The sequence below is a fragment of the Colobus angolensis genome, unplaced genomic scaffold, assembly GCF_000951035.1.
Source record: "Colobus angolensis palliatus isolate OR3802 unplaced genomic scaffold, Cang.pa_1.0 Scaffold80, whole genome shotgun sequence".
NCBI lineage: Eukaryota > Metazoa > Chordata > Mammalia > Primates > Cercopithecidae > Colobus > Colobus angolensis.
This window is the reverse complement of record NW_012121821.1, coordinates 743316-769429: the sequence shown is the minus strand read 5'-3', so window position 1 is coordinate 769429 and position 26114 is coordinate 743316. Positions and strand designations below refer to the sequence as shown.

The 26114-nt window shown below is 42.0% G+C and overlaps 1 protein-coding gene and 2 pseudogenes across 3 annotated transcripts in view; 2 read left to right on the top strand and 1 right to left on the bottom strand.

Moving 5' to 3' along the window:
- LOC105502621 overlaps nt 1–4819 on the bottom strand; it is a 51343-nt pseudogene extending 46524 nt beyond the window's left edge. The window contains exon 1 of the transcript XR_001000365.1: nt 4736–4819. The product of XR_001000365.1 is annotated as a 40S ribosomal protein S11-like (transcript). The remainder of the gene's footprint in view (nt 1–4735) is intronic.
- The window catches only part of LOC105502623 (chromosome unknown open reading frame, human C12orf56), a 115905-nt gene that overhangs the window by 30916 nt on the left and 58875 nt on the right, over nt 1–26114 (top strand). For both annotated transcript variants that reach the window (XM_011929223.1, XM_011929222.1), the window contains exons 2-3: nt 3793–3955; nt 24263–24335. In XM_011929223.1, the coding sequence (XP_011784613.1) occupies nt 3793–3955; nt 24263–24335 (236 nt within the window). The remainder of the gene's footprint in view (nt 1–3792; nt 3956–24262; nt 24336–26114) is intronic.
- Nucleotides 16814–17618, top strand: LOC105502724 (annotated as a pseudogene).

The window sequence follows — 26114 nt, the reverse complement described above, 5'->3', positions numbered from 1 at the left end:
GGGTGCCTGAGAAACAATGCCTGGTTACCTAGTTAGTCAAAGTGACAATAAAATATTTAATAATAGGCATAGAAAGCAACATGCTTGAAAAGAATGTTAGATATCGTGAACTCCAAGCTTCTCTTCAAAGAATCAGTATGTCAGTATGTTCAGCTCTCTTATTCTCTGTTCTCCATTTTAAAGTTTAACTTCTTGGTTGTCTTCGCCCCCTTCCCTCTAGTTTCAGTAAACAACTTTCCCGCTAATTCTAATCAGTAGTTCACATCTGTTCCCCTTGTCACCTGCTCTGTCCTGACACATCCTGAGTTACCTGTTCTGTAACCATCCTTCCTGCCAAACTACTCACCCCACCACTCTGACTCGTACCCCTGCTGTCTTTAAAATAGCCAATCGGAATTAGCTTAGACTGTGCAGTCCAACCCTAGCCAACAGGCGAATGACACAGGAGTAGGATCTACTTGCGTCAGGAATAAGAACCCCTTCCCCTCCCTTGTTCAGGTGTGCTCTGGCCATTGCTCCATCCACCAGTTGCACCCTTCTGTGGAAGTAACAATCGCCTTGCTGAGAAAATTCTCTATCTGAGCACTCGTTCTTTTCAGCACTAAGGAACAAGCATTTGTTTCTAAGAAGAACCTCTTTCACAAGCATGGAAACTTTGTAAATGAGCACATTGATTAAACATGACCAAAATATATAACCTCTCTGTAAAATACAAAAATAAGCTTAAATGTATTATTATTTTTTTTTTTGAGATGGAGTCTTGCCCTGTTGCCCAAGCTGGAGTGCAATGACATGATCTCATCTCACTGCAACCTCCACCTCCCGAGTTCAAGCGATTCTCCTGCCTCAGCCTCCTGAGTAGCTGGGATTACAGGTGCACGCCACCACACCAGGCTAATTTTTTGTATCTTTAGTGGAGATGGGGTTTCACCACGTTGGCCAGGCTGGTCTCAAACTCCTGACCTTGTGATCCACCCAGCTCAGCTACCCAAAGTGCTGGGATTGCAGGTGTGAGCCACCATGTCCAGGCAAGTGTATGTATTTTTTATCCTTTTGAAGTTCATAAGCATGGTGATTGGGTTTTCACACTCATGTGTGAGAAGTACCACCCGCAAAGCTTGTTATGATGTGGGCACATTACCCATCTGGCATGAGAAGAAAAAACAAAACCACATGTATATACACTTAAAATAATGCTCAAGTAGCCAATGTTTCAGTATTTTTTCTTACTTAGGAATTATTTTGGTGTCTGATGATTAATTACCTCAATTTAATATCTGCCCAAGGCTTTAAGTTACCTAAGGATCTTGGAAATTATCTTCAATCTGAGATATTATAAAACATAAAGTTGAAGTAAAAACTTATCAGAATAATGATTTCATTATATTGAGCACAAATTCACATTTTTTTCTAATTTTTTGAGATCCTGTTTCAAAAAAATTAAAAACTACTGTTCAAATCATAAAAATAAATAAGACTAAAGGAATTAAAATTGTTTAGCTTAAATCAGAGAAAGTTGAGTGGTGATTTCAAGTACAGATTCATTAACTGGTTTGAATTACTCTACATATTTGAAAATAATTTTAAAAAATTGAATTTGAGTAGATACTAATAGCTTTTTATTAATTCATCTTCCTATCTTCAATTACTTTGATTTAGATTTTATAAATTGTATTACTTGATATTTCTTTCTTAGATATGTGAAAAGAAAAATGAAACTGCATGATGACAGTAAACATTCTTATCTAAATTCTAGGTACTCACAAAAAGCCTACACAGGAATTCTGCCTGAGCCCCAGCTTTTTTTTTTTTTTGAGATGGAGTCTCACTCTGTTGCCCAGGCTGGAGTGCAGTGGTGCAATCTCAGCTCACTGCAACCTCCACCTCCAGGGTTCAAGCGATTCTCCTGCCTCAGCCTCCCAAGTAGCTGTGACTACAGGCATGCACCACCACACCCGGCTAATTTTTGCGTTTTCATAGAGACAGGGTTTCACCAAGTTGGTTAGGCTGGTCTCAAACTCCTAACTTCAGGGGATACACCAGCCTTGGCCTCCCAAAGCTGTGGGATTACAGCACTTTGGGAGGCCGAGGCAGATGGATCACCTGAGGTCAGGAGTTCGAGACCAGCTTGGTCAACATGTTGAAACCCTGTCTCTATGAAAAAAATACAAAAAATTAGCCAGGTGTGGTGGCACGTGCTTGTAATCCCAGATACTCTGGAGGCTGAGGCAGGAGAATTGCTTGTACCTGGGAGGTGAAGGTTGCAGTGAGCCAAGATTGTGTGATTGTACTCCAGCATGGGTGACAAGAGCAAGACTCCATCTCAAAATAAAAAAGGAAAAGAGATGGGATCTTTCTATGTTGCCCAGAGAGGGTTACAGTGGTCACAGACAAGTGCACTGCACAGATCATAGCACACTACAGCCTCAACTCCTGAGCTCCAGTGATTCCCCTGCCTCAGCCTCCAGAGTAGCTGAGACCACAGGTGGGCACCATTGTGCCTGTCTCACTCTTAGCTTTTCAATCAAATGCTATTGCTGCTTGTCATAGAAAGTGAAGTAGGCTGTTACAGAGAAGATCTAAAGGTCCTATCTATTTATTGAGAACTTTTCCCGTTTTTATCCAGAATAGAGAACAGAGTACGTTGGAGAGAAGCACATTTCCAGTAGTTCAAACCTAGATGTTTGCTTCACAGAATCTGTGGACTGTTACCTATAAATGGACATTGTCTCCTGCATAGAAAAATCTTAGTGTAAAATCAATTAATTATACATTTTTGAGACCTTTATGAAAAAATTATTTTTAAAATGGAAGTGGACTAGGCACGGAGGCTCGTGCCTATAATCCCAGCACTTTGGGAGGCCGACGCAGGCGGATCACCTTAGGTCAGGAGTTCAAGACCAGCCTGTCCCACATGGTGAAACCCCATCTCTACAAAAAAACAAAAATTAGCTGGGCGTGATGGCAGGTGCCTGTAATCCTAGTTACTCAGGAGACTGAGGCAAGAGAATTGCTTGAACCCAGGAGGTGGAGGTTGTAGTGAGCGGAGATTGTGCCATTGCACTCCATCCTGGGTGACAGAGACTCTGTCTCAACAACAAAAAATAAAATAAAATGGAAGCAGAGAGGGATGTATTTTAACAAATACTGTAACAAAACACTATTAGTGTTTATGTAGCAATTCTATAGTGTAAATAGTTTCTTGGGTTCTGTTGCTGAGCACATTTTTAGTAAGAACTAAAAAAAATAGAAAAATAATTGGGAAACCTAACAAGAAGAAAAGGAAGATGTCCCAGTGGAGAAAATGAGGGGGAAAAAAAAAAGAACCCAGTTTAAACTTGTCTTTGGGCCGGGTGTCATGGCTCATGCCTGTAATCCCAGCACTTTGAGAGGCTGAGGTGGGTGATCACTTGTGGTCAGGAGTTCGAGACCAGCCTGGCCAACATGGTGAAACCCTGTCTCTACTAAAAATACAAAAATTAGCTGGGTGTGGTGGCTCATGTCTGTAATCCCAGCTACTCAGGAGGCTGAGGCAGGAGAATCACTTGAAGCCAGGAGGTGGAGGTTGCAATGAGTTGAGATCACACCACTGCACTCCAGCCTGGGTGTCAGGGTGAGACTCCCGTTTTGGGGGGAAAAAAAAAAGTATATATATATACACACACACACACGCACACACATACATATATGTAGAAACAAAAAAACTTGCCCTTGGTTTTGGGGGATTTATTATACCAACATAGGTAAGCAGTTGTATTTGTCTTCAATTAGGTGAATTATTTTTTTTTCCAGATTGATGATTACCCAGAATTTTTGAGCTCGCCCGATAGAGAAATCAGCCAACACATTCGTATCATCTATTCTTCAACTGTTTTGAAAAAAGAGTGTAAAAAGTCAAACGGTGTCAGGAAATTCCTATTTCCATTTCATCATACCAAAGCTAACAACGAGAAAGGTAGGTACTTCCAGTCTGTCTCTGGATCTAAGGCAAAAAAAAAAAAGTATGTAATATATTTCTTAAAATTGATGCAGGATATTTTGCTCCTTAGTTCAGGTAAAATCCAGGTTCTTATCACACAGCCAGGAAAATTAGGCATGGGGACACATTGAAAGATGCAAGAGAGTGGGATTTATTAAAAGAAAGAAAGCTCTCAGTGGAAAAAAGGGGTCTGGCCAACTGGCTCTCACCTCACAGATTGAATATCAGTTCGCCACACAAAAGAGCTGAAGAGACCAGGCTCATCCACCCGCACAAGGCTTGAATTCCTGGTGGTTCCAACCCTACTCTCCCAGCGCACATGTGGACTCGCCCAGACAAGGCCCTGGGAAGGTTTCCTTATCTTCCTCCTGCATCTATCATTCCCCAGTGGAAAGAAGTACATCTAAGGCCCGGGGCAGTGGCTCACGCCTGTAATCTCAGAACTTTGGGAGGCCGAGGCGGGCGGATCACGAGGTCAGGACATCCAGACCATCCTGGCTAACACGGTGAAACCCCGTCTCTACTAAAAATGCAAAAAATTAGCCGGCCGTGGTGGCGGGCGCCTGTAGTCCCAGCTACTCGGGAGGCTGAGGCAGGAGAATGGCGTGAACCTGAGAGGCAGAGCTTGCCGTGAGCCGAGATCGGGCCACTGCACTCCAGCCCGGGCGACAGAGCGAGACTCCGTCTAAAAAAAAAAAAAAAGAAGTACATCTAGCTGCCATTAGAATAAGGGTAAGAACAAGGAATGATCTTAACTGCTTCCAGCTGACGGGGGCGCTGTTTTGGAAAAATGGCAGTCAGATCTCCCTCAGAGGCCTATCTCAGGGTTCCCTGTAGAAGGGGCCATCCTCTGGTGCTCTGGTTGCATGACTATTTGGAGTTTAAGGGCCTGAAAGTGAGAAGAGATAAACTGGCTTATTAGAAAATATGTATCAAAATGAAATAAGGGTGGTGGGTGAGGACAGCTCAAAGATCCTGAGACCTTTTAGTAGTTTGCACAGGGAGGGGGGAGCCAAAAGCCTGAGTGGTAAAAAAAAAAAAACAAAACAAAAACCTTTTACTCTTTTGCTGGCATGTTGGGCTTCTGGGTTCCCTTCCCCTGAGCCCAATCTTAAGTCAACCAGTTTAAGGTTTGGGAAAGTAACTTTTTCCAGTTTGGAGGATGTATCCAAAGGGAGTATCCCATAGTACCAAGATACAATACCTATCTGTGAAGAGAGGACAGAGGAGGAAAGAGGAAAGAAAATGACTTTTTTCCCAGGGGGTTCAGGATGCATTCGAAAGGGGTACAGCTTGAAGATGAATGGCTACTCCTCTATTAATAGAAAGAGGGGAGTGAGGCATCCCACATTCCCATCTCTTCCTAGCGAATACCCAGTATACATGAGAGGTGAGGCATCCCTCTTTCTTTCTTCCATCCTTATATCCCTGAGTCTCAGGGACCACATCAGGGTGCCATCCATGGGTATCAACGCGGCTTTCACTAATGTTAACTGGGGGGCCTAGGGGCTGGAAATATATACTCTTACTCATGTACGCCCTATCTCCCCTGCTGTCAGTAGCCATTGAGTTCCTTAGACTTCATTTATGCCATGGATATCAGCATGACCTTTTTTCATGAATTGGGAAGCTTGGCTTAATTGGCAAGAATCAGTCATGCTTACCTGTGCTGTGCCTTTTAACTTCTGTTATTGCCTGCACCTGGATCCTTCAGATCCAGCTTTCTTTCCTGGGGCTTTGACCCAAAGCTTGGAATTGGGTTTGGGACAAAAATGTGTCTGCGGGGGAGGGGGTTGCATAGACTCATTATTATAAGCCAAATGCTAAGGTGGAATTGAGTCCTCCTCTAACAAGGGAGAGAAAAGGATGTCTGTGACATGCCCAGATAAGTGGTGGCTATATTTATTCTTGCTAAGATTTGGGTGCATGGGGCTTCGCTTTGGTTAACTCCCTTGGTCTTATTTTCCCAAATGGCAGGATGTGTAGGATAGTTTCTCAGAACTTGAATAGTGATCCAGATTTTTACATTACCCATCCCCTTTTGTTCCTTATGAGCTACAGCCAGAGATTGCTGATTGGTTCACAGGAATAAACAGGGTTAGTCTAAAATGTAGGCAAAAACTTAAAAACAGCTAATCTAAAAAGTCTAGAATTTAATGACAAATATTTAAGTTTTGAAATATAATTTCTTTCTCCCCAGTCCTCATTTTTGCTAAAACCAAATCATGATAGGACTGAGTTGTTTGCAAAATAGACTTTAGTCTTATATTTGACCTGATTATTTGCATAAAGTGCAGCAAAGATAATTATTTTTACATAGGCCTTTTAGACTGGCTTTGATGAAACTCTGTTCCACAAGGAATCTCAGATAAGACTTTCTAAAGCTGAGCCCCGCCAGGGGCTAGTACCCTCAAATACCTGAAAGTTGGGTAAATGCCTCTCCTCTTGAGGTCCCAAGAGCATGGGGTCCTGGATCTGTTAGAGAGTGACATTCTTTACTCACCACAAATTAGCAACCCGGTGTGGGGACTGTATAGACAACCTATCAGGCCAGTTTTCCCAAGAGGCTTTTATCAGTTCTGCAAGTCAAGCTTGACTCCTTAAAGGGAAGCATACCCTTCCAGTCAAAGCCTTGGTAAAACAACCAGTTTCTCCAGTTGCATCCTATTGCAAAGAAAATGGATTTTTTTTTTTTTTTAGCCACTCTGTGGTATGTTGTTACCCTATCAAACTAATGCAATGCAGCCCTATCAAACTAATGCAATGATGTACTCAAACTTGAATTTCATTTTTCTTTATTTTTTCCATAGGTTATTGGGGTACAGATCATATTTGGTTACATGAGTAAGTTCTTTATTGGTCATATTTGGTTACATAAGTAAGTTCTTTAGTGGTAATTTGTGAGATTTTGGTGCACCCATCACCCAAGCAGTATACACTGCATCCTATTTGTAGTCTTTTATTCCTCACTTCCCTCCTACCCTTCCCCCCAAGTTCCCAAAGTCCATTATATCATGCTTTTTTTTTTTTTTTTTTTGAGATGGAGTCTTGCCCTGTTGCAGTGCAATGGTGTGATCCTGGCTCACTGCAACCTTCACCTCCTGGGTTCAAGCAATTATCCTGCCACAGCCTCCCAAGTAGCTGAGATGGCACCCACCATCATGCCTGGGTAATTTTTGTATTTTTAGTAGAGACAGGGTTTCACCATGTTGGCCGGGCTGGTCTCGAACTCCTGACCTTGTGATATACCTGCCTTGGCCTCCCAAAGTGTCAGGATTACAGGCGTGAGCAACCATTTCCAGCCTATTGTATCATTCTTATGCTTTTGTGTCCTCATAGGTTAGCTAGCACAAATCAGTGAGAATGCAAAATGTTTGCTTTTCCATTCCTGAGTTACTTCACTTAGAATAATAGTCTCCAGTGTCATCCAGGTCACCGTGAATGCCGTTAATTCACTCCTTTGTATGGCTGAGTAGTATTCCATCATATATATATACACACATATATATGCCACAGTTTCTTTATTCACTCATTGATTGATGGGCATTTGGGTTGGTTCCACAATTTTGCAATTGTGAATTGTACCACTATAAACATGCATGTGCAAGTATCTTTTTTGTATAAAGACTTTTATTCCACTGGGTAGATGCCCAGTAGTGGGATTGCTGGATCAGATGGTAGTTCTATTTTTAGTTCTTTAAGGAATCTCCACACTGTTTTCCATAGTGGCTGTACTAGTTTACATTCCCACCAGCAGTGTAAAAGTATTCCCTGATCACCGCATCCACACCAGCATCTATTATTTTTTGATTTTTTGATTACGGTCATTCTTGCAGAAGTGAAGTGGTATTGCATTGTAGTTTTGCTTTGCATTCCCCTGATCATTAGTGATGTTGAGCTTTTTTTCATATGTTTGTTGGCCATTTGTATATCTTCTTTTGAGAACTGTTTATTCATGTCCTTAGCCCACTTTTTCATAGGATTTTTTTTTCTTGCTAATTCATTTGAGTTTGTAATAGAGTCTGGATATTAGTCCTTTGTCAGATGTATAGATTGTGACAGCAGGATAATCATTTGAACCTGGGAGGCAGAGGTTGCAGTGAGCTGAGATCACGCCATTGCACTCCAGCCTGGGCAGCAGAGCAAGGCTCTGTCTCAAAAAAGAAAAAAAAACTTACTTCAGTTTTCTATTAGTTTACTCCATTCTTGTTTTGCTTGATATTTGTGAACAATTCAGCTCTTCATGAGTCCTTACGTTTTTCTTTTATTCCAATGTCACAATCTCAAAAGTTATCAGAAACCTGCATTTTAGAGCACCTGTCAAAGTTCTATAGCTGATTATAAACCATCCTTTGAAGAGGATCAAGACAAGACAAAAAACTTAACATAACAACCTTAATTGTGATTGCTAGCCTATAGTCAGACATTAGAATTTTAGAAATCCCATAAATTTTGGAACATAAATTTACATAATCCCATGTACCTAAACATATAAGGTAATCCTGTTTACCTCTCCTCTGTATGCCCCAGGGGCCGTCTGTAGCATCCAAAAACAAGCCATCAAGAAGGACAATTTTGAAACTGAAGTTTGATTTGGAGAAGACTGTTAAATATATTAGAGGCTTAAAGCACTTGATGTTATGAAAGAGAATACCAGATTACCTTATTTATTTCGCCAAAATGATGACTTGGAAATTTTTTAAAAAGCAGAAACCTTTTATAACCCTTTACGAATTTTGCTGAAGAGCAGATTAGTGCCTTAAGAGTACCTTGTTGTGCTTTTATTTTAATTCTCAATTTGCAGAAAAACCATATAACACCCCCCTCCCTTTTTTTTGGATATGGAGTCTTGCTCTGTTGCCGAGGTTGGAGTGCAACAGCACGATCTCAGCTCACTGCAACTTCCGCCTCCCGGGTTCAAGCAATTCTCCTGCTTCAGCCTCCTGAGTAGCTTGGATTACAGGCACGTACCACCACACTTGGCTCATATTTTATTTTTAGTAGAGATGGGATTTTGCCGTGTTGACCAGGCTGATCTAGAACTCCTATCCTCAGGTGATCTGCTTGCCTTGGCCTCCCAAAGTACTGGGATTACAGGCATGAGCCACCATGCCCAGTCCATGTAATACCCTTTCAAATTTAGTCAGTCTGTTCACACACAGAATTTCTTTTGCAAGATTAATTCTTACAATCATTCCACAACTCGTTTAAACCTTTAGGTTTATCTTATCTGATTCAAAACAATCCTTTAACCCTAGGCAAAAATTTACGTTTTGATGACTTCTGCATTTTACCAATAATCTTTAAGACGGTTTTTACTTCTCAAAGATTAAAGTTAGGTGAACTAAAAGGTACCACAGCTTTTGTCTTCCCTTTAAAACGTATTTGATCCAAGTGCTTATCCTTCCTTAAGTCAATTAATTAGATTTCTTTTTATAGACATCACACACACAACACATGTATAACTAGACAGACAGGTAGAAGAAGATCCAGTCTGGGGGACAGAGTGAGACCCTGTCTCTAAAAAAACAGGGAAGTCAGGCTAGGTACAGTGGCTCATGCCTGTAATCCCAGAACTTTGGGAGGCTTAGGAGGGTGGATCATGAAGTCAGGAGTTCGAGACCAGCCTGACCAATATGGTGAAACCTCATCTCTACTAAAAATACAAAAATTAGCCAGGTATGGTGGCGTGCACCTGTAATCCCAGCTACTCAGGAGACTGATGCAGGAGAATTGCTTGAACCCAGAAGGTGTAGGCTGCAGTGAGCCGAGATCACGCCATTGTACTCCAGCCTGGGTGACAGAGCAAGACTCTGTCTCAAAAAAAAAAAAAAAAAAAAGTTACTAGGCTGGGCATGGGTGGCTCACACCAGTAATCCCAGCACTTTGGGAGGCTGAGGTGGGTAGACCACTTGAGGTTAGGAGTTCAAGACCAGCCTCGCCAATATGGTAAAATGCCATCTCTACTAAAAATACAAAAAAATTAGTTGGGTGTGGTGACACACACCTGTAGTCCCAGCTCCTTGGGAGGCTGAGGCAGGAGAATTGCTTGAACCCAGTGGGTGGAGGCTGCAGTGAACTGAGAGCATGCTACTGCACTCCAGCCTGGGCAAGACAGAGTGAGACTCCATCTCAAAAAAAAAAGTAACTAGATAGATAGATATAGATAGAAGTATAGATACAGATATTTTGTTTTTCAGACAGCGTCTTAATTTGTTGCCCAGGCTGGAGTGCAGTGGTGCGATCTTAGCTCATGCAGCCTGGTCCTCCCAGACTCAGGTGATCCTCCCACCTCAGTCCCCGCAAGCAGCTGAGACTACAGGTGTGCACCACCACATCTGCCTAAGGTTTAAATTTTTTGTAGAGACGGGGACTCACTATGTTGCCCAGGCTGGTCTCAAACTCCGGCCTCAAGCAATCTTTCTGCCTTGGCCTCCCAAAGTCCTGGGATTACAGACATGAGCCACCACCAGACTCAGATATATATATATATATATATATATAAGCAGACTGTAGCCTGCAGCAGCTTAGGAGAAATGGGTCAGAAATCTAAGAGAATATCGTAGCTCATGACTGCAAAATACTTGTCCACATTCTGGGAAGATTCATGGTTTGTGCTCTTAAGTAAATACTTACTAATATGACCTGGGAGGAAAGTGCCTATTAACCAAGCTTTGCTAACACGTTAATAAAGAGATGACAGCCATCCTCCTATTGAAAACAAAAAAGAATGTTAGAATCTGGACCCCATTTGGTCAGTTCTTATTTAATTTTAATAATCTTATTAACATCCACAGATTTTAATGAAAGTTTATTTTGCCAAGGATAAGAATGTGCCCATGACACAGCTTCAGAAGGACCTGACGACATGTGCCCAGGGTGATCAGGGTGCAGGTTGATTTTATACAGTTTAGGGAGATCTAATACAGCAGGCAATACATGCAATATTTACAGTGGTTCAATCTGGAAGGGTGGGAAAACTCCATGGTGGGGTGAAGCAGGCTTCCTGGTAGTAGGTTGATTTAAACATTTTCTGACTGGCAATTCACTGAAAGAGTTACTATCCATAGAAAGGAATGTATGTCTGGATTATAATAAGGGGTTTTATAGACCAAGGTTTTATCATGCAGATGAAGCTTTCAAGTAGCAGATTTCAGAGAGAACAGACTGTAAATGTTTCTTACCAGACTTAAGGTCTACATTGATGCTAATGCTTGTTGGCTTTTCCTGAATTCCAAAAGTGAGAGAAGTATAGTAAGTCATGTCTGACCCCCACTTCCTAGCATGCTGTGACCTAGTATTTCAGGTTAACCCTGGAATGCCCTTGGCCAACAGTAGGGGTCCATTCAGATGGCTGGGGCTAAATAATTTTATTTTCGGCTTACATGTAGATGCTTAAAAAAAAAAAAAAAAAAGGAATTTTATAGCCAAAGGGTGGGGTCAGTGGGTAGAAAATTACTAAAAGGAAACATCAAGAGTGGCATGGAATTCTGGCTAAATGGACCTAACAGGATTCTTGCTGAAGACAGGGCAGAATAATTAGACATCACCTGGGGGGTGGTGGAGGATGAGGAAGCTGATCAGATGTAAAGAATGATGATACATGAAGGATGGGGGATTCTGGCTAAACCAACTTATCAGGATTCTTGCTGAAATTGGACAATACAGAGAAGAACATGGAAGTCCAAAACTCAAGGACTACTTGAGAAATTCAGGGGAGTCTGAGCAGAGTTTGGTTAAGGAGATAATCTTTTTCACCACCTAAGACCTGGGATACACACCTAGATGAAAAGATGAACAGTCACCTTTAGATCATGTTCATAGAGAGCTCAGCATCTGATGTAAGTGATTTCTCTACTTTGCCCAAGGAGATCTAGAAGAGAATGGGAGGATGAGGATTCAGAGATGCCGGTACTCACCTGGCTCTGCTGGTACTGCCCCGCCTTCATGTTTCACATTTTGGGCTCTTTCTAAGCTTTTTGTGTGAAGACTTTTACAAATCCAAGGACAAATGGATAAAAGTAGAATATTATGTATAGCTCAGTAATACACTGTTTATTTTCATGGTCTGTTTTATTTTTGTTAGTTTGTTTGTTTCGAAACATGGTCTTGCTCTGTCACCCTGGCTGGCATGCAGTGGTGCGATCTCAGCTCACTGCAGCCTCAACCTCCTGGGCTCAAGCAGTCCTTGTGCCCCAGCCCCTCAAGTAGCTGGGACTACAGGTATGTGCCACCATACCTGGCTAGTTTTTTTTTGTAGAGATAAGGTTTCACCATGTTTCCCACTGGTCTCAGACTTCTGGGCTCAAGCAATCCACCTGCCTCTGCCTCCCAGATTATGGGAGGCCATGAGGCCTCTGCCTCATGCTGGGATTACTTACAGGCGTGAGCTACTGAGCCCAGCTTTATATTTTTAGAGACAGGATCTCACTCTGTCATCCAGGCTGGAGTGCAGTGGCACAATTACAGCTCACTGAAGACTTGACTTCCCCCGTCTCAAGTGATTCTCCCACCTCAGCCTCCTGAATAGCTAGGACTGCGAGTATAGGCCATCACAGCTGGCTAATTTTTTTTACTTTTATTTTTTGTAGAGACAATGTCTTGCTTTGTTGCCCAGGCTGGTCTCAAACTCCTATGCTCAAGCATTTCTCCCATCTTGGCCTCCCAAAGTGCTGAGATTATAAGTGTGAGCCACCATGCCAGGCCTTTATTTTACATATATATATATATATATATGGCAAAACAATAAAGAATATATATTTGGTCCTTGTGTCTAGTTCCTCACACAGAGCTTCTGAAACATTTAGAATTTAGAATTTCCTGAGTGATAAGAACATTGTTTGTTATTCATAACAAGCTCCTTTCAACAATAGAACACATGCTAATGAGATGAGGTTGAGAGTATGACCCATGAGGAGGTGTGCTACATTCGAAAAGAGCCTCATGAATTTTCTAATTTATTTAAACAAAAATCTGGACAACAGACATGGAAATGGATATTAAGGGTGTGGGATAATGGTGGAAGGAACGTAGAGTTGGATCAGGCTGAGTTTATCAATTTGGGCCCACTAAGTAGGGACTCTGCATTTAATGTTGCAGCTTGGGGAGTTAAAAAAGGTTCTAATAGTTTATTTGCTTGGTTTGCTGAAATATGGTTTAAAAGATGGCCCAATGTGAGCGAGCTGGAAATGCCTGATCTCCCTTGATTTAATGTAGGAGAAGGGATCCAAAGGCTTAGGGAGATTGGGATGGTGGAGTGGATTAGTCATTTTAGACCTACTCATCCCAGCTGGGAGGGTCCAGAAGATATATCCTTGACTAATGCCTTGCAAAATAGATTTGTGAGGGCAGCACCTGCATCTTTGAAGAGCCCTGTAATTGCTCTTCTCTGTATGTGAGATCTAACGGTGGGAACCGCAGTCACTGAACTACAAAATTTAAATACAATGGGAATAATTGGATCCCGAGGTGGCAGTGGCCAAGTGGCAGCACTCAACTGTCAAAGGCAAGGTATGCATAGCTACCATAATGGACAGCAGAGGCAAAGCAGCAATCAGAATAGTCTGACTTACATCGAGCTGTGGTATTGGCTAATTAATCACAGTGTTCTTAGAAAATGAATTGATAGGAAGCCTACTGCATTCTTACTTAATTTATATAAGCAGAAAACTTCTAGGCCAAATGGAAAAAAAGACTAATTTGAATTATGAAAACAGAGAATCATGGCCCCTCAATCAATTTCCAGATTTGAGTCACTTTACAGACCCAGAACCCCTTGAATGAAGGGGAGGCCATGTCCCCTTAAGGAAGGACCCCACTACATTATGAACAATTTATGCAGTGAATCTTTCTCTCACCATTCCCCCAGGAGACCTTTTAGCAGGGTAACTGTGTAGCCTTTTAGCAGGGTAACTGTGCATTTGGGAAAGGGAAATGATCAGACATTTAGGGGACTACTGGACACTGGCTCTTAGCTGACGTTGATTCCAGGGGACCCAAAACATCATTGTGGTCCTCCAGTTAAAGTAGGGGCTTATGGAGGTCAAGTAATTAATGGAGTTTTAGCTCAGGTTCGAGTTACAGTGGGTCCAGTGGGTCCCCAAACTCATCCTGTGGTCATTTCCCCAGTGCCAGAATGCATAATTGGCATAGACATACTTAGCGGCTGGCAGAACCCCCACATTGGCTGGTAGAATGAGGGCTATTATGGTGGGAAAGACCAAATGGAAGCCATTAGAGCTGCCTCTTCCTAGAAGAATAGTAAATCAAAAACAGTATTGCATCCCTGGAGGGATCATGGAGATTAGTGCTACCATCAAGGACTCGAAAGATGCAGGGGTGGTGATTCCCACCACATCCTTGTTCAGCTGTCTCCCATTTGGCCTGTGCAGAAGACAGATGGATCCTGCAGAATGACAGTGGATTATCATAAGCTTAACCAAGTGGTGACTCCAAGTGCAGCTGCTGTACCAGATGTGTTTTCATTGCTTGAGCAAATTAACACACCTCCTGGTACCTGGTATGCAGCCATTGATTTGGCAAATGCATTTTTCTCCATTGCTGTCCATGGGCTCCTCCTACCTTTAAGTCAACAGACCAAGAAGGCAGTTACAGTGTTGGCTGGGGTGATTGACCTAGACTATCAAGTCTAGGTCTACTACTGAAATCAGTCTACTACTCCACAATGGAGTTAAGGAAGAGTATGCATGGAATACAGGAGATCCATTAGGGCGTCTCTTAGTGTTACCATGCCCTTTGATTAAAGTCAGTGAGAAACTACAACAGCCCAATTCAGGCAGGACTACAAATGACCCAGACCCTTCGTGAATGAAGGTTTGGGTCACTCCACCAGGAAAAAAACCATGACCTGCTGAGGTGCTTGCTGAAGGCAAAAATAATACAGAATGGGTAGTAGAAGAAGGTAGTCATCAATACCAGCTATGACAACGTGACCAGCTGCAGAAACGAGGACTGTAGTTGTCATGAGTATTTCCTCCTTCTTTCATTAAAAATATGTTTGTGCATGTATATACTTGTACTAAGAAAATATCTTCATTTTATTTCCTTTTTCCTTTAGCATATGACATAAGATTTATTTACTTCTCATCAGCATTTAGGTATTGTTAACTTTATGAAATAGTATTTGGGTTGGGGATTGTTGCATTTCTGGTTGTGCAAAGGATAGTTGTATTATGCTAGGCATAATTATGACCTTATTATTGTCCTTATTTGAAGATTTGTATGATCTCAGGAGATGTGTATGGGTTCAGGTTGACAAGGGGTGGACTTGTGATGGTTAATACTGAGTGCCAACTTCATTGGATTGAAGGATAGAAAGTATTGATCCTGGGTGTCCCTGTGAGGGTGTTGCCAGAGGAAATTAGCATTTGAGTCAGTGGGCTGGGAAGGCCAGACCCGCCTTATTCCGGGTGGGCACAATCTAATCATCTGCCAGTGAGCTAGAATATAAGCAGGCAGAAAAATGTGAAAACAGAGATTGGTCTAGCCTCCCAGCCTACATCTTTCTCCCATGCTGGATGCTTCCTGCTCTCAAACATTAGACTCCAAGTTCTTCAGTTTTGGAACTTGGACTGGCTCTCCTTGCTCTTCAGCCTGTAGACAGCCTATTGTGGGACCTCGTGACCATGTGAGTTAATACTTAATAAACTCCCATATATATATGGAAGTTATCATATAGGTAGAACTGGAAGTTTTCAAATCCACCTGGACACACTGGGCTCTCTATATTTATTACATTAATTCTGTCCCTCTAGAGAACGCTGACTAATACAAGTGTGGTGGCTCACACTTGTAATTCCAGCACTTTGAGAGGCTAAGTGGGGACAATCACTTAAGACAGGAGTTTGAGACTAGCCTGGGAAACATGGTAAAACCCTGTCTCTTCAAAAAATACAAAAATTAGCTGGGTGTGGTGATGCACAACTGTAGTCCCAGCTACTCAGGAGGCTGAGGTGGGAGAATCACTCAAAGCTGGGAGGTTGAGGCTATACTCAGCCATGATCACAACACTGTACTCCAGCCTGGGTGACAGGGGAAGACCCTGTCTGAAAAACAAACAAACAAACAAAAACTAAAAGAACCCTTAACTGACGGGGTTTGGAGAGCTCCCAAGTTGGTGACCACATTAAGTTCTTGGGACAGTGGTGCCAGGAGAGGGCATGGAGGCTTTGCACCCCTCCCCTGATGCCCTGCTCAATGCATCTCTTCCATTTGGCTATTCCTGAAGATAATCCTTTATAATAAACTGGTAATGGTAAATGAAGCACTTTCCTGAGTTTTGTGAGCTGTTCTTGCAAATTATTAAACCCAACGAGGTGCTTGTGGTAAAGGGGAGGAAAGACTTTTCCTCTACCTTCTTAGGTTTTGTGGTTGTACCTAAGGATTTAACTGAGAAAAGGCAGGTTAACAGGAGATAAGGATACACATTTTATTTGACATTAACACTTTTACACGACAGGGGAACCTTCATAGAAGAGAAATGAAGACCCAAAGAAGCCGACAGGCCTGCACGCTTACATACCACGTTAACAAAGAATGATAAATTGTACAGCTGTGACAAGACAAGGCAAAGGGTCTTGGGCTATGCACAGTGAACTGTGGGAAAATAACTCGGAAATATATGGTGAAAATTAATGGAAGATGACTTATTTTAGTGTTTGTACAGATTCATCTCAGTGTCCATGCCTCACTTCTGTTGACAAGAATGTTCTCAAAAAGTAAAGGAAACCAAGATTTGTGCAGGGGTTTCCTCTGCCCATTCCTCCCACCTCACCCTTCAAACCTAAACTCGAGCCTGTTGCTCACTGACCTAACATTGCTCTCACCATCGCTCTCAGCGATGCTGATGTGCAAAAGCAGGTAAAGCATATGATGGCTTTCGTTGAACAAGAAGCCAATGAGAAAGCAGAAGGAATAGATGCAAAGGTAGAAGAAGAGTTCAACATAGACAAAGATTGGCTCGTGCAAGCCCAAAGACTAAAGATTATGGAATATTATGAGAAGAAAGAGAAACAGATTGAGCAGCAGAAGAAAATTCAGATGTCCAATTTGATGAATCAAGCAAGACTCAAAGTCCTCAGAGTGAGATGACCTTATCACAGGTTTGTACCAGTTGCTGGAGCCCCGAATGATTCATTGTTGCAGGAAACAAGATTTCCCTCTGGTAAAGGCTGCGATGCAAAAGGTAATCCCTATATACAAAATTGCCAGCAAAAAAGATATTGATGTCCAAATTGACCAGGAGTCCTACCCGCCAGAGGACGTAGCTGGTGGAGTTGAGATATATAATGGGGATTGTAAAATAAAGGTTTCCAATACCCTGGAAACCGGCTGGATCTCATAGTCCAACAGATGATGCCAGAAGTCGGGGGTGCTTGTTTAGGGCAAATGCCAACAGGAAGTTTTTGAACTAAGCCTTCGGGAGGTGGAGCTCATCCTCAGCTCTCCTGCTGTGATGTGGAAGCTTCTGATATTTGAAGGAATACAAATGTCTCTGTAACTTCCTCTTTACTGCCCCAGTATTGCTCTGTATTTATCAGTGATGCCCCTTTGTCACCAATGCCTTGCCTAATTGTTCACAATGGTGGAAAGCTTTGTGTAATATGATCAGGACTCACCTCCAGTTCATCCGAAAGTAAAAAAAAAAAAAAAAGAATTTCTCCTCTTCCTGGTATAAAGAGGTTGCATTTCTCATGGGAAATTTATGTCCTGGTGTTTTTTTTTTTCTTTTTTCTTTTTTTACAGAATTTTGCTCTGTCACCCAGGCTGGAGCACAGTGGTGTGATCTCAGGTCACTGCAACCTCCATTCCTCAGGTTCAAGTGATTCTTGTGCCTCAGCCTCCTGAGCAGCTGGGATTACAGGCACGCACTACCACACATGGCTAATTTTTGTATTTTTAGTAGGGTTGGGTTTTTGCCATGTTGGTCAGGCTAGTCTCAAACTGCTGGCCTCAAATCATCCACCTGCCTCAGCCTTCCAAAGTGCTAGCATTACAGGCATGAGGCACTGTGCCTGGTCTATGTCCTGTTTTAAGGTAGAAAGGTGTAGATCAGAGAGCTCTGAGAGCCCTTCCTACCTCTGGTATCTCTCAAGCACCTTCAGGTCAAAATAACCAATATGCCAAAGTGGCATATTTTGGGTGGCATGTTCTGGTTCACTTCATGGGGAGCCCCTGATTTATAGCTGGTTGGTCAGAAATACAGGTAGAAACCTGGGAGTTGCAACTGGCATCTGAAGTTAGGGCAGTCTTGTGGGACTGAGCCCTTAACCTGTGGGGTCTGTGCTACTGCCAAGTAGTGAATGGCAGAATGGAATTGAATTGTAGTACTCCCCGTTGGTATCTAGAGAATCAGAGAATTGGCTTTGGGTGAAAGAAAAAAAAAATCGCACACTTGGTGTCCGAAGTGAGTAAAAACAGCTCAGACATATCTGTATATCTACATTTATATAGATATATTGATATATTAGTCTTTTTAAGGTATCTGTCCCTGTAATTGGGAGTTGATGAAAAGCATAGAAGAAGAACATAGACTTTGCATTTCGCTAAGCCCAGGTTTGAATTCTGTTTCTCGCATTTCCTAGATGTGTGACCTTCAGCAGGTCACTTAAACTTTGTGAGTCTTAGATTCCTCGTCTCCATTACTAGCTTCACAGAGTTGTTGCATTACATGAAATAAGGTGGGCAGGGCAGGGTACACAGCTGGGGGGGGAGCTGACTTATTGAAGTCAGCCCTTAAGATGGAATCTTTAGCAGAGGGAGAAGGGAAGGATGAAGGTCCGAGGAGGTGGATAGGCCCTTCTGCTTCTGGCATCCAGCTTGTGTAGCTAGGCCTGCCCATTCAGCCCATTCATTGTCCACTAGACTTTATTCTAAGTCGGACTCAGAGCTACGATGTGTGAGAAAACTGTGTGGTATTTTTACACTTTCATGGATGAGCACCTTTCCGTGCTGACACACTGTGGCATGGAAACTGTAGAATTTGTTATTAGCAGGTTTATCAAATCCCTGGTTGCTCACCAGGTCTCCTGTCACACTAATTAGGGTATCTAACTGGTGTTGGTTGCCTTAAATGCATATTTATCCTTGTCCAAAAGCATAATTATTCTTGGCTTTTTTTTTTCTTCAACATGTATAGGAAAATAAAAACACATAGAAAAATAATGTAGTAGAACAGATCGAAGTTTGATGACATTTAAATTCCTAGAAACTTTGCGAGTGTTATTAAAATTAGTGAAGAGTTTGTCCTGTGCTGATGTGCAAGGCTATTCATAGAATAACACTTGCCCCCACCTGTTCTCTACTTTCATTCCCAAAAGTACCATTTGACACTTGGGTGTGGGGGCTTTTGACAACACAAAACTGCCACTGTCACAAGGAGCCACAGCTACATTACAAGATAGAAAACACTCCCCTTTTCCATTATGTCAACAGTGATGCTGTATGTTTTCTGTTCTTCCAGCTGCTTGTTCCCTGAGTCAGGTATTGCTATATATTTAGCGCCCCAGTGGTTCACCTCAGAGACATTCTGCAATATGTATCCTAAAGCAAGAGACAGGCCCAAACCTACCCGACCATCTATTTGACAATAGTCATTGCTAGAATCTTTAATATGTTACTAATGATGATGTCATGCCTAGAGCAGTGGCACCCGATAACTACTGAGCACTTAAATAAAGGTTATTATTAGGACTAACTCCAAACCTCTTGGGTAAAAAAGCCTAGGGGATATTTTTGTCATGTGATACAGGTGCCCACGGTCCAATCAACTCGGTCATCTGAACAAAGCAAGCTCAACATTGGAAATCATTTCTAGTAAAAATACTTAGTTTAAATTATCACATTTTTAACAGGATTCCTAATTAGACCCCACTTTTCTGAATATATAGAGGAAAAGGTGCTTTTCTTTTTAGTATACATATGTTCTTATATGGGCTACAATTAGCACTTTGAATTGCCAAGGCTGATCTCAGACGCCTGATTACAGACGCCTGCCACCATACCTGGCTAATTTTTGTAGTTTTAATAGAGACAGAGTTTCTCCATGTTGGCCAGGCTGGTCTCGAACTCCTGACCTCAGGTGATCCACCCTCCTTGGCCTCCCAAAGTGCTGGGATTACAGGCATGAGCCACTCGCCTGGCCACAAAAGCTCTTGAATAGATTGGTTTATTAACCACTTAGTTTCAGTTTCAGGTACATTCTAAAACAGCATTACCCAACAGAACTTTTGGCAATGATGGAGATGTTCCATATCTTGTCTAATCATGTCTAATACAGTAGCTATTGGCCACCTGTGGCCACTGGGCTTTTCAAATGTGGCTAGTGCTGCTGAATAACTGAATTTAAGTTTACATTTAAATAGACACAGGTAACTAGTGTTTTCAAATATTCACTGCAGCTCTAGAAAAACAGAAAAGACCTTACAGGCTTTAGTGGTATGTTTTGAAATATTGGCATAAAATTAAATAGACAAATCCCCAACCAGATTGAAACATAGTTTAACAAAATCTAAACCGAACCAAAGTTTAGTAATACCATAAAAGCCTTTGTAAAAAGTCTTTTCTATTATTTTAGAGCTGCGGTGAATATTGGCTCTCCATATTCGTGAGTTCCACATTCATAGATTCAGCCAACAGAAGACAGAAATCATACTAAAAAAAAATTGAATCTGTGCTGTACATGTACAGACCTTTTTCTTGTCATTATTCCCTAAACAATACAGTATAACTATGTACATGACATTTTTTGTTGTAGTTAGTATTATAAATAATCTAGAGATTATTGAAAGTATATGGGAGGGTATGCATAGGTTGCATGAAAATACTATACCATTTTCTATCAGGCACTTGAGCATACTCAGATTTTGGTTTCCAAGGGAGATCCTAGAACCAATTTTCCATGGATACTGAGGGACAACTGTATGTATGTGTGTGTAATTTGTAAAAATAAATGTAAAACCTAGAGATTTTCTAAAACCAGTGATGTGGGGCAAAAGTAAAAGCACAAGAAACTGATGAGCCTCTCAGGTTTCATGGATAGTTTTTGCATATGAAAGCTTGACAATCTTCCCCACAGGATGGGACTTTATGAATGTAATTGAACCTCTTGCAATAGAGAAAGCAGATGTCTTATTCTTGTAGTGTCCCTTCTAAAAAATGTTCCTCAGCTGGCCCGTACTACCAAGCATTCCATAAGATATGCATTGTGCTAAATGACTGAAGGAATTCATAACCAAGCCACTGAAGAAGGGTGTCAACTGCTACATGCACACTAGAGAATACAGCAGCAGATGACTCTGCACTCAGGCTCTCTTGTCATTATTGCCTTACACCTGCCAGACTCTGGTCCTTGGTGTCCGGGAGACCAGACTTTCCACCAAGTACAGAAACAGATTGAACTACACTTTATTTCTGAGTGGAGAGCACAGATGATCCTAATTCTCCAGACCATTGTTACAAAGTGAAATTTAAAGCTAACATAGGCCGGGCACGGTGGCTCACACCTGGAATCCCAGCACATTAGGAGGCCAAGCCGGGCGGATCACTTGAGGTCAGGAGTTTGAGACCAGCCTGGCCAAAGTGGTGAAACCCTGTCTCTACTAAAAATACAAAAATTAGCCGGGCGTGGTGGTGGGCGTCTGTAATCCCAGCTACTCAGGAGGCTGAGGTGGGAGGATTGCTTGAGCCCAGGAGGCGGAGGCCACAGTGAACTGAGATTGTGTCACTGCACTCCAACCTGGGTGACAGAGTGAGACTCTGTCTCAATAAACAAACAAACAAATAAAAATAAATAAATAAATAAAACAAAGCCAACATAGAAAGAGGCAGGGATGTGAAGACTAAAGTTGTTTTTTCTCAACTTCTTAATGACCTTGCACAAAAAAGAGAGAATTCAAGTTTGCTTAGTGAATTGGATGGAATGAGGTTTAAGAGACAACTTAAGACGGTTACAGGATGATTGTGCGGGTAACACTAACATCCTAACAGATAAGCCTCGGTGATCTCGTCCTCCTTTCCAGCATGCCAGCAGTGATGTGCTCTATATTTCCTGCTCTCCTCCAAGCTGCTTGCTCCCTGGCTTGGTATTGCTGTATCACCAGGACCAAATGGTTTACCTCCTAGACATTCTGTAATTTGTGATCTGAAGCAGAAGATGGGCTCAAACCTGTCTGATTGATGAGTCATAAGTGCTTCCACTTAATTCCAGCAATGTACAAAGGCATTATTTGCATCACATTTAGTACCATTATTTGTGAAATGCCTATTTTTACAAGTGATTGTGTTGATTGGGGTCTTAAAGTTTCTTAAATTCCAAATAGAAGAAACTGATTCTGCCTATCTTGATGTCAAGGGGAATTTGTTGGGAGATTTTGGAGTCTCCTAGGGAATCAAAAGGGAAACAAAAGAGCCAAATAGTGGAAGACCAGGAACCCAGGTGCCTGTTCCAGGGCTTGAGCAGCCTGGCCAGGACCTCCTCCTAGGGTCCAGCCAGCTCTAAAGACTTCTAGACCTGTCTCTCAAGAACAAATGTCACAAATCCGGGGCAAGACATTGATTGGCCCAGACTGGGTCAGCAGTCCACCTATAGACCCATCAGCTATGGCTAGGGCAGGAGTGGATCTAGGTTTTATGGGGACTGAAACTCACAGAATTTGGAGAGTGCTCCCTTTGAAATAACTAAGACGTCTGTTTTACATTGTACAAATACAATACCCACAGCACTCCAAAGAAATCAGGACAGAAGAAACTACAAATACAAAGTGCCTACAGCCACTCTCAAGAGAGGAAGTGAGATGGAAGAAAAATCAAAGTGGGAAGAAGAGCCTGTGGTCTTAAATTGTTGTGGTTGAAGAGGTGGATTATTCTCTTTGCAATTCTTATAAAAACATTTGGCCATGTTAACACAGTTTTAGGGTCTCTCCTAAGACTTTGGAAGGAACTCATGCACTGAGGGGCACTGAAACTTTATTTTTTTGTTTGTTTTGAGATAGAGTCTCACTCTTTTGTCCAGGCTGAAGTGCAGTGGTGCAATCTTGGGTCACTGCAACCTCCGCTTCCCAGGTTCAAGCGATTCTCCTGTCTCAGCCTCCTGAGTAGCTGGGACTATAGGCGCACACTACCACGCCTGGCTATTTTTATGTTTTTAATAGAAACTGGGTTTCACCATGTTGGCCAGGCTGGTCTCGAACTCCAGTGATCCATCTGCCTCAGCCTCCCAAAATGCTGTAATTACAAGTGTGAGCCACCGCACCCGGTCAGGGGCACTGAAACTTAAGCATCATTTGTTTCACGGAAGGAGCAAAGTCTTTTTTTTTTTTTTTTTTTTTAATTTAAGGATGAGGACCCTCATGGTAACTTTAGGAAGAGAGCAATTCTTCAAAAAAGGGAGAGGTTGTAAAGACAGAATAACAGCGGACCACTGTCTTATCCTGCACCTTATCCACCTTATACACCTTATCCGGCTATAACAAAATACCTTAGACTAGGTAATTTATAAACAACAGAAATTTATTTCTCACAGTTCTGGAGGCTGGAAGTCTAAGATCTAGTCACTAGCAGACTCAGTGTCTGGTGCGGGCTGCCCTCTGCTTCAGAGATGGAAACTTCTTGCTGCATCCTCACACGACAGAAGGAAGAAATCCTTTGTCCTCACATCATGGGAGGGGCAGTGGGACTACGGCACTCCCGTCAACCTTTGATAAGGGTACTAATCCTGTTTATGAGGGCAGAGACCTAGTGACTTAATCACTTCCAAAAAGGCCCTACCTTTTACATTTTATTTTTATTTTTTACTTTTGAGACAGGGTCTTGCTCTGTTACCCAGGCTACAGTGCAGTGGTGTGATCATAGCTCACTGCATCCTCAACCACCTAGGCTCCAGCGATCCTCCAGCCTCGGCCTCCCAAGGAGCTGGGACTACGGGTGCACACTACCACACTCAGTTAATATTTCTATTTTTTGTAGAGATGACATCTCACTATGTTGCCCTGGCTGGTCTTGAACTCATGAGCTCAAGTGATCCTCCCACTTCAGCCTCCTAAAATGTTGGTATTACAGGTGTGAGCCACTGTGCTTGTCCGAGGACATGTTCATGTCAAGCTAAAGTTCTTTTTGCTCCATCATGCTACCCAGCTTACAATTTTGGACTTACAATTTTTGTGAGGATTTATGAACAGTCATTCAATCAGTATGTGTGACTAGGTCTTCTTCATAATCTCAATCAAATTATTTAATTAATGACCAAATAACTATTTTTTTTTTAAGTCAAGGAAGAAAAGAATGGCCTTGCCTTTTGGAGAATCAAAGAGCCCAGAAGTCTGAATGAATCTCCTCTCAGGTGAGATTGTTGTTTGGAGTATGTGTTTAACTTGCTAATCAAAACATTTTTACATTGCAACTTGTTTTTCTTAATTTTTTTTCTCTACTAATGGCTTCTGTTAATCTTATGTATGCAATAAGGAAGAAAGTATTTTTGAGAGAACTTTTTCTCAATTCAAATCAGTTAAATATATAGTTTTTCTAATTTTCTATATATTACTGAACATATAGGTGTCACAATACAGGTAAATAATTCATTAAAATTAAATTCAAAAACATCTGTTGAAGTCTTGTTCTGTGTAGGACACTATGTTTAGGCCCTATGATGGATACAAAGATGAGTAAGTCATAGATCCTGTCCTTGAGAAGCTGATTCTAACCAAGATATACAGCGTTTGCACAAATAAAGAAAATGCATAGTCCACATATGCAGTGTCCTGAATGAGTCTGAGCAATGCAAAGAGATTTAAAGAGGAGACAGATGATATTCAGTTGTGGGGACAGGTCAAGACGCCTGGTGACATTTGGTAAAGGAATATGGTGCCTGGAGATGGGAACACTGCAGTTGGAGGAATAGTGGAAGAGGAGATCCAGGCAGGAAAGAAATGGAACATGTGTTAGCACCATGGGATTGAAAATGGGACCTGAAAATGAAATGGAGCCCATACTTTGGAGAAGAGGTCTTAAAAGTCCAGATGAAGACTTTACATTTCATTTCACAGGATTTGAAAAAACTATTGAAAGTTTTGACCATGAGAATGATATAAAAACCATTACTACAGAAAAATAATCCGACGATTGTGCTTAAAATGGATTGAAGTGGGGAAAGACCAGAGATTGGTGGAAAGTCATTAGAATGTGAACTGGGGTAGTGGTAGCAAGAATAAAGAAAATGGGATGGATGGAAGAGACATTTCATAGGCAGAATCCACAGTACTAACATTTGATTGACACAGGAGAGATGGAAGGAGAAACTACTGTGGTTTCCAGCTGGGGTGACTGAATAATGATGCCCTTCAAAGAAATAAGGATGTCAGAAGGGATCACGCTCAAGTACTGGTTTAAATAGGTTAAGTTTGAGGTCCTAGTGGGCTTATCTGGTGGAGAAGTTCATCTGGCAGTTGAAAATTTCAGTCTGGAAGGTGGGAAAGAAGTCTAGGTAAATTTAAAAAGGAGGAAAAGGAATCGTGTTTTTTTTGTTTGTTTGTTTTTGTTTTTTTGAGACTGAGTCTCGCTCTGTCACCTAGGCTAGAGTGCAGTGGTATGATCTTTGCTCACTGCAACATCTGCCTCCCAGGTTCAAGCAATTTTCCTGCTTCAGCTTCCTGAGTATCTGGGATCACAGGCGCCCACCACCATGCCTGTCTAATTTTTTGTGTTTTTACTAGAGATGGGGTTTTGTCATGTTGACCGGGCTGATACTGAACTCTTGACCTCAAGTGATCTGCTCACCTTAGCCTCCCAGTGTCGGGATTACAGCATGAGCCACCGCAGCTGTACAAAAAAAAAAAAAAAAAAAAAAAAAAAGGAGTTTCTTAAGTTGCATAAAGTTGCATAAGTTAAAGTGTGATACTGTTTTTTTTGTCTTTTCTTTCTTTTTTTTTTTTTTTTTGAGATGGAGTCTTGGACTGACACCCAGGCTGGAGTGCAGTGGCTCAATTTCGGCTCACTGCAACCTCCGCCTCCCGGGTTCGACTGATTCTCCTGCCTCAGCCTCGCGAGTAGCTGGGATTACAGGTGCCCGCCACCACGCCCAGCTGCTTTTTGTATTTTAAGTACAGATGGGGCTTCACCACGT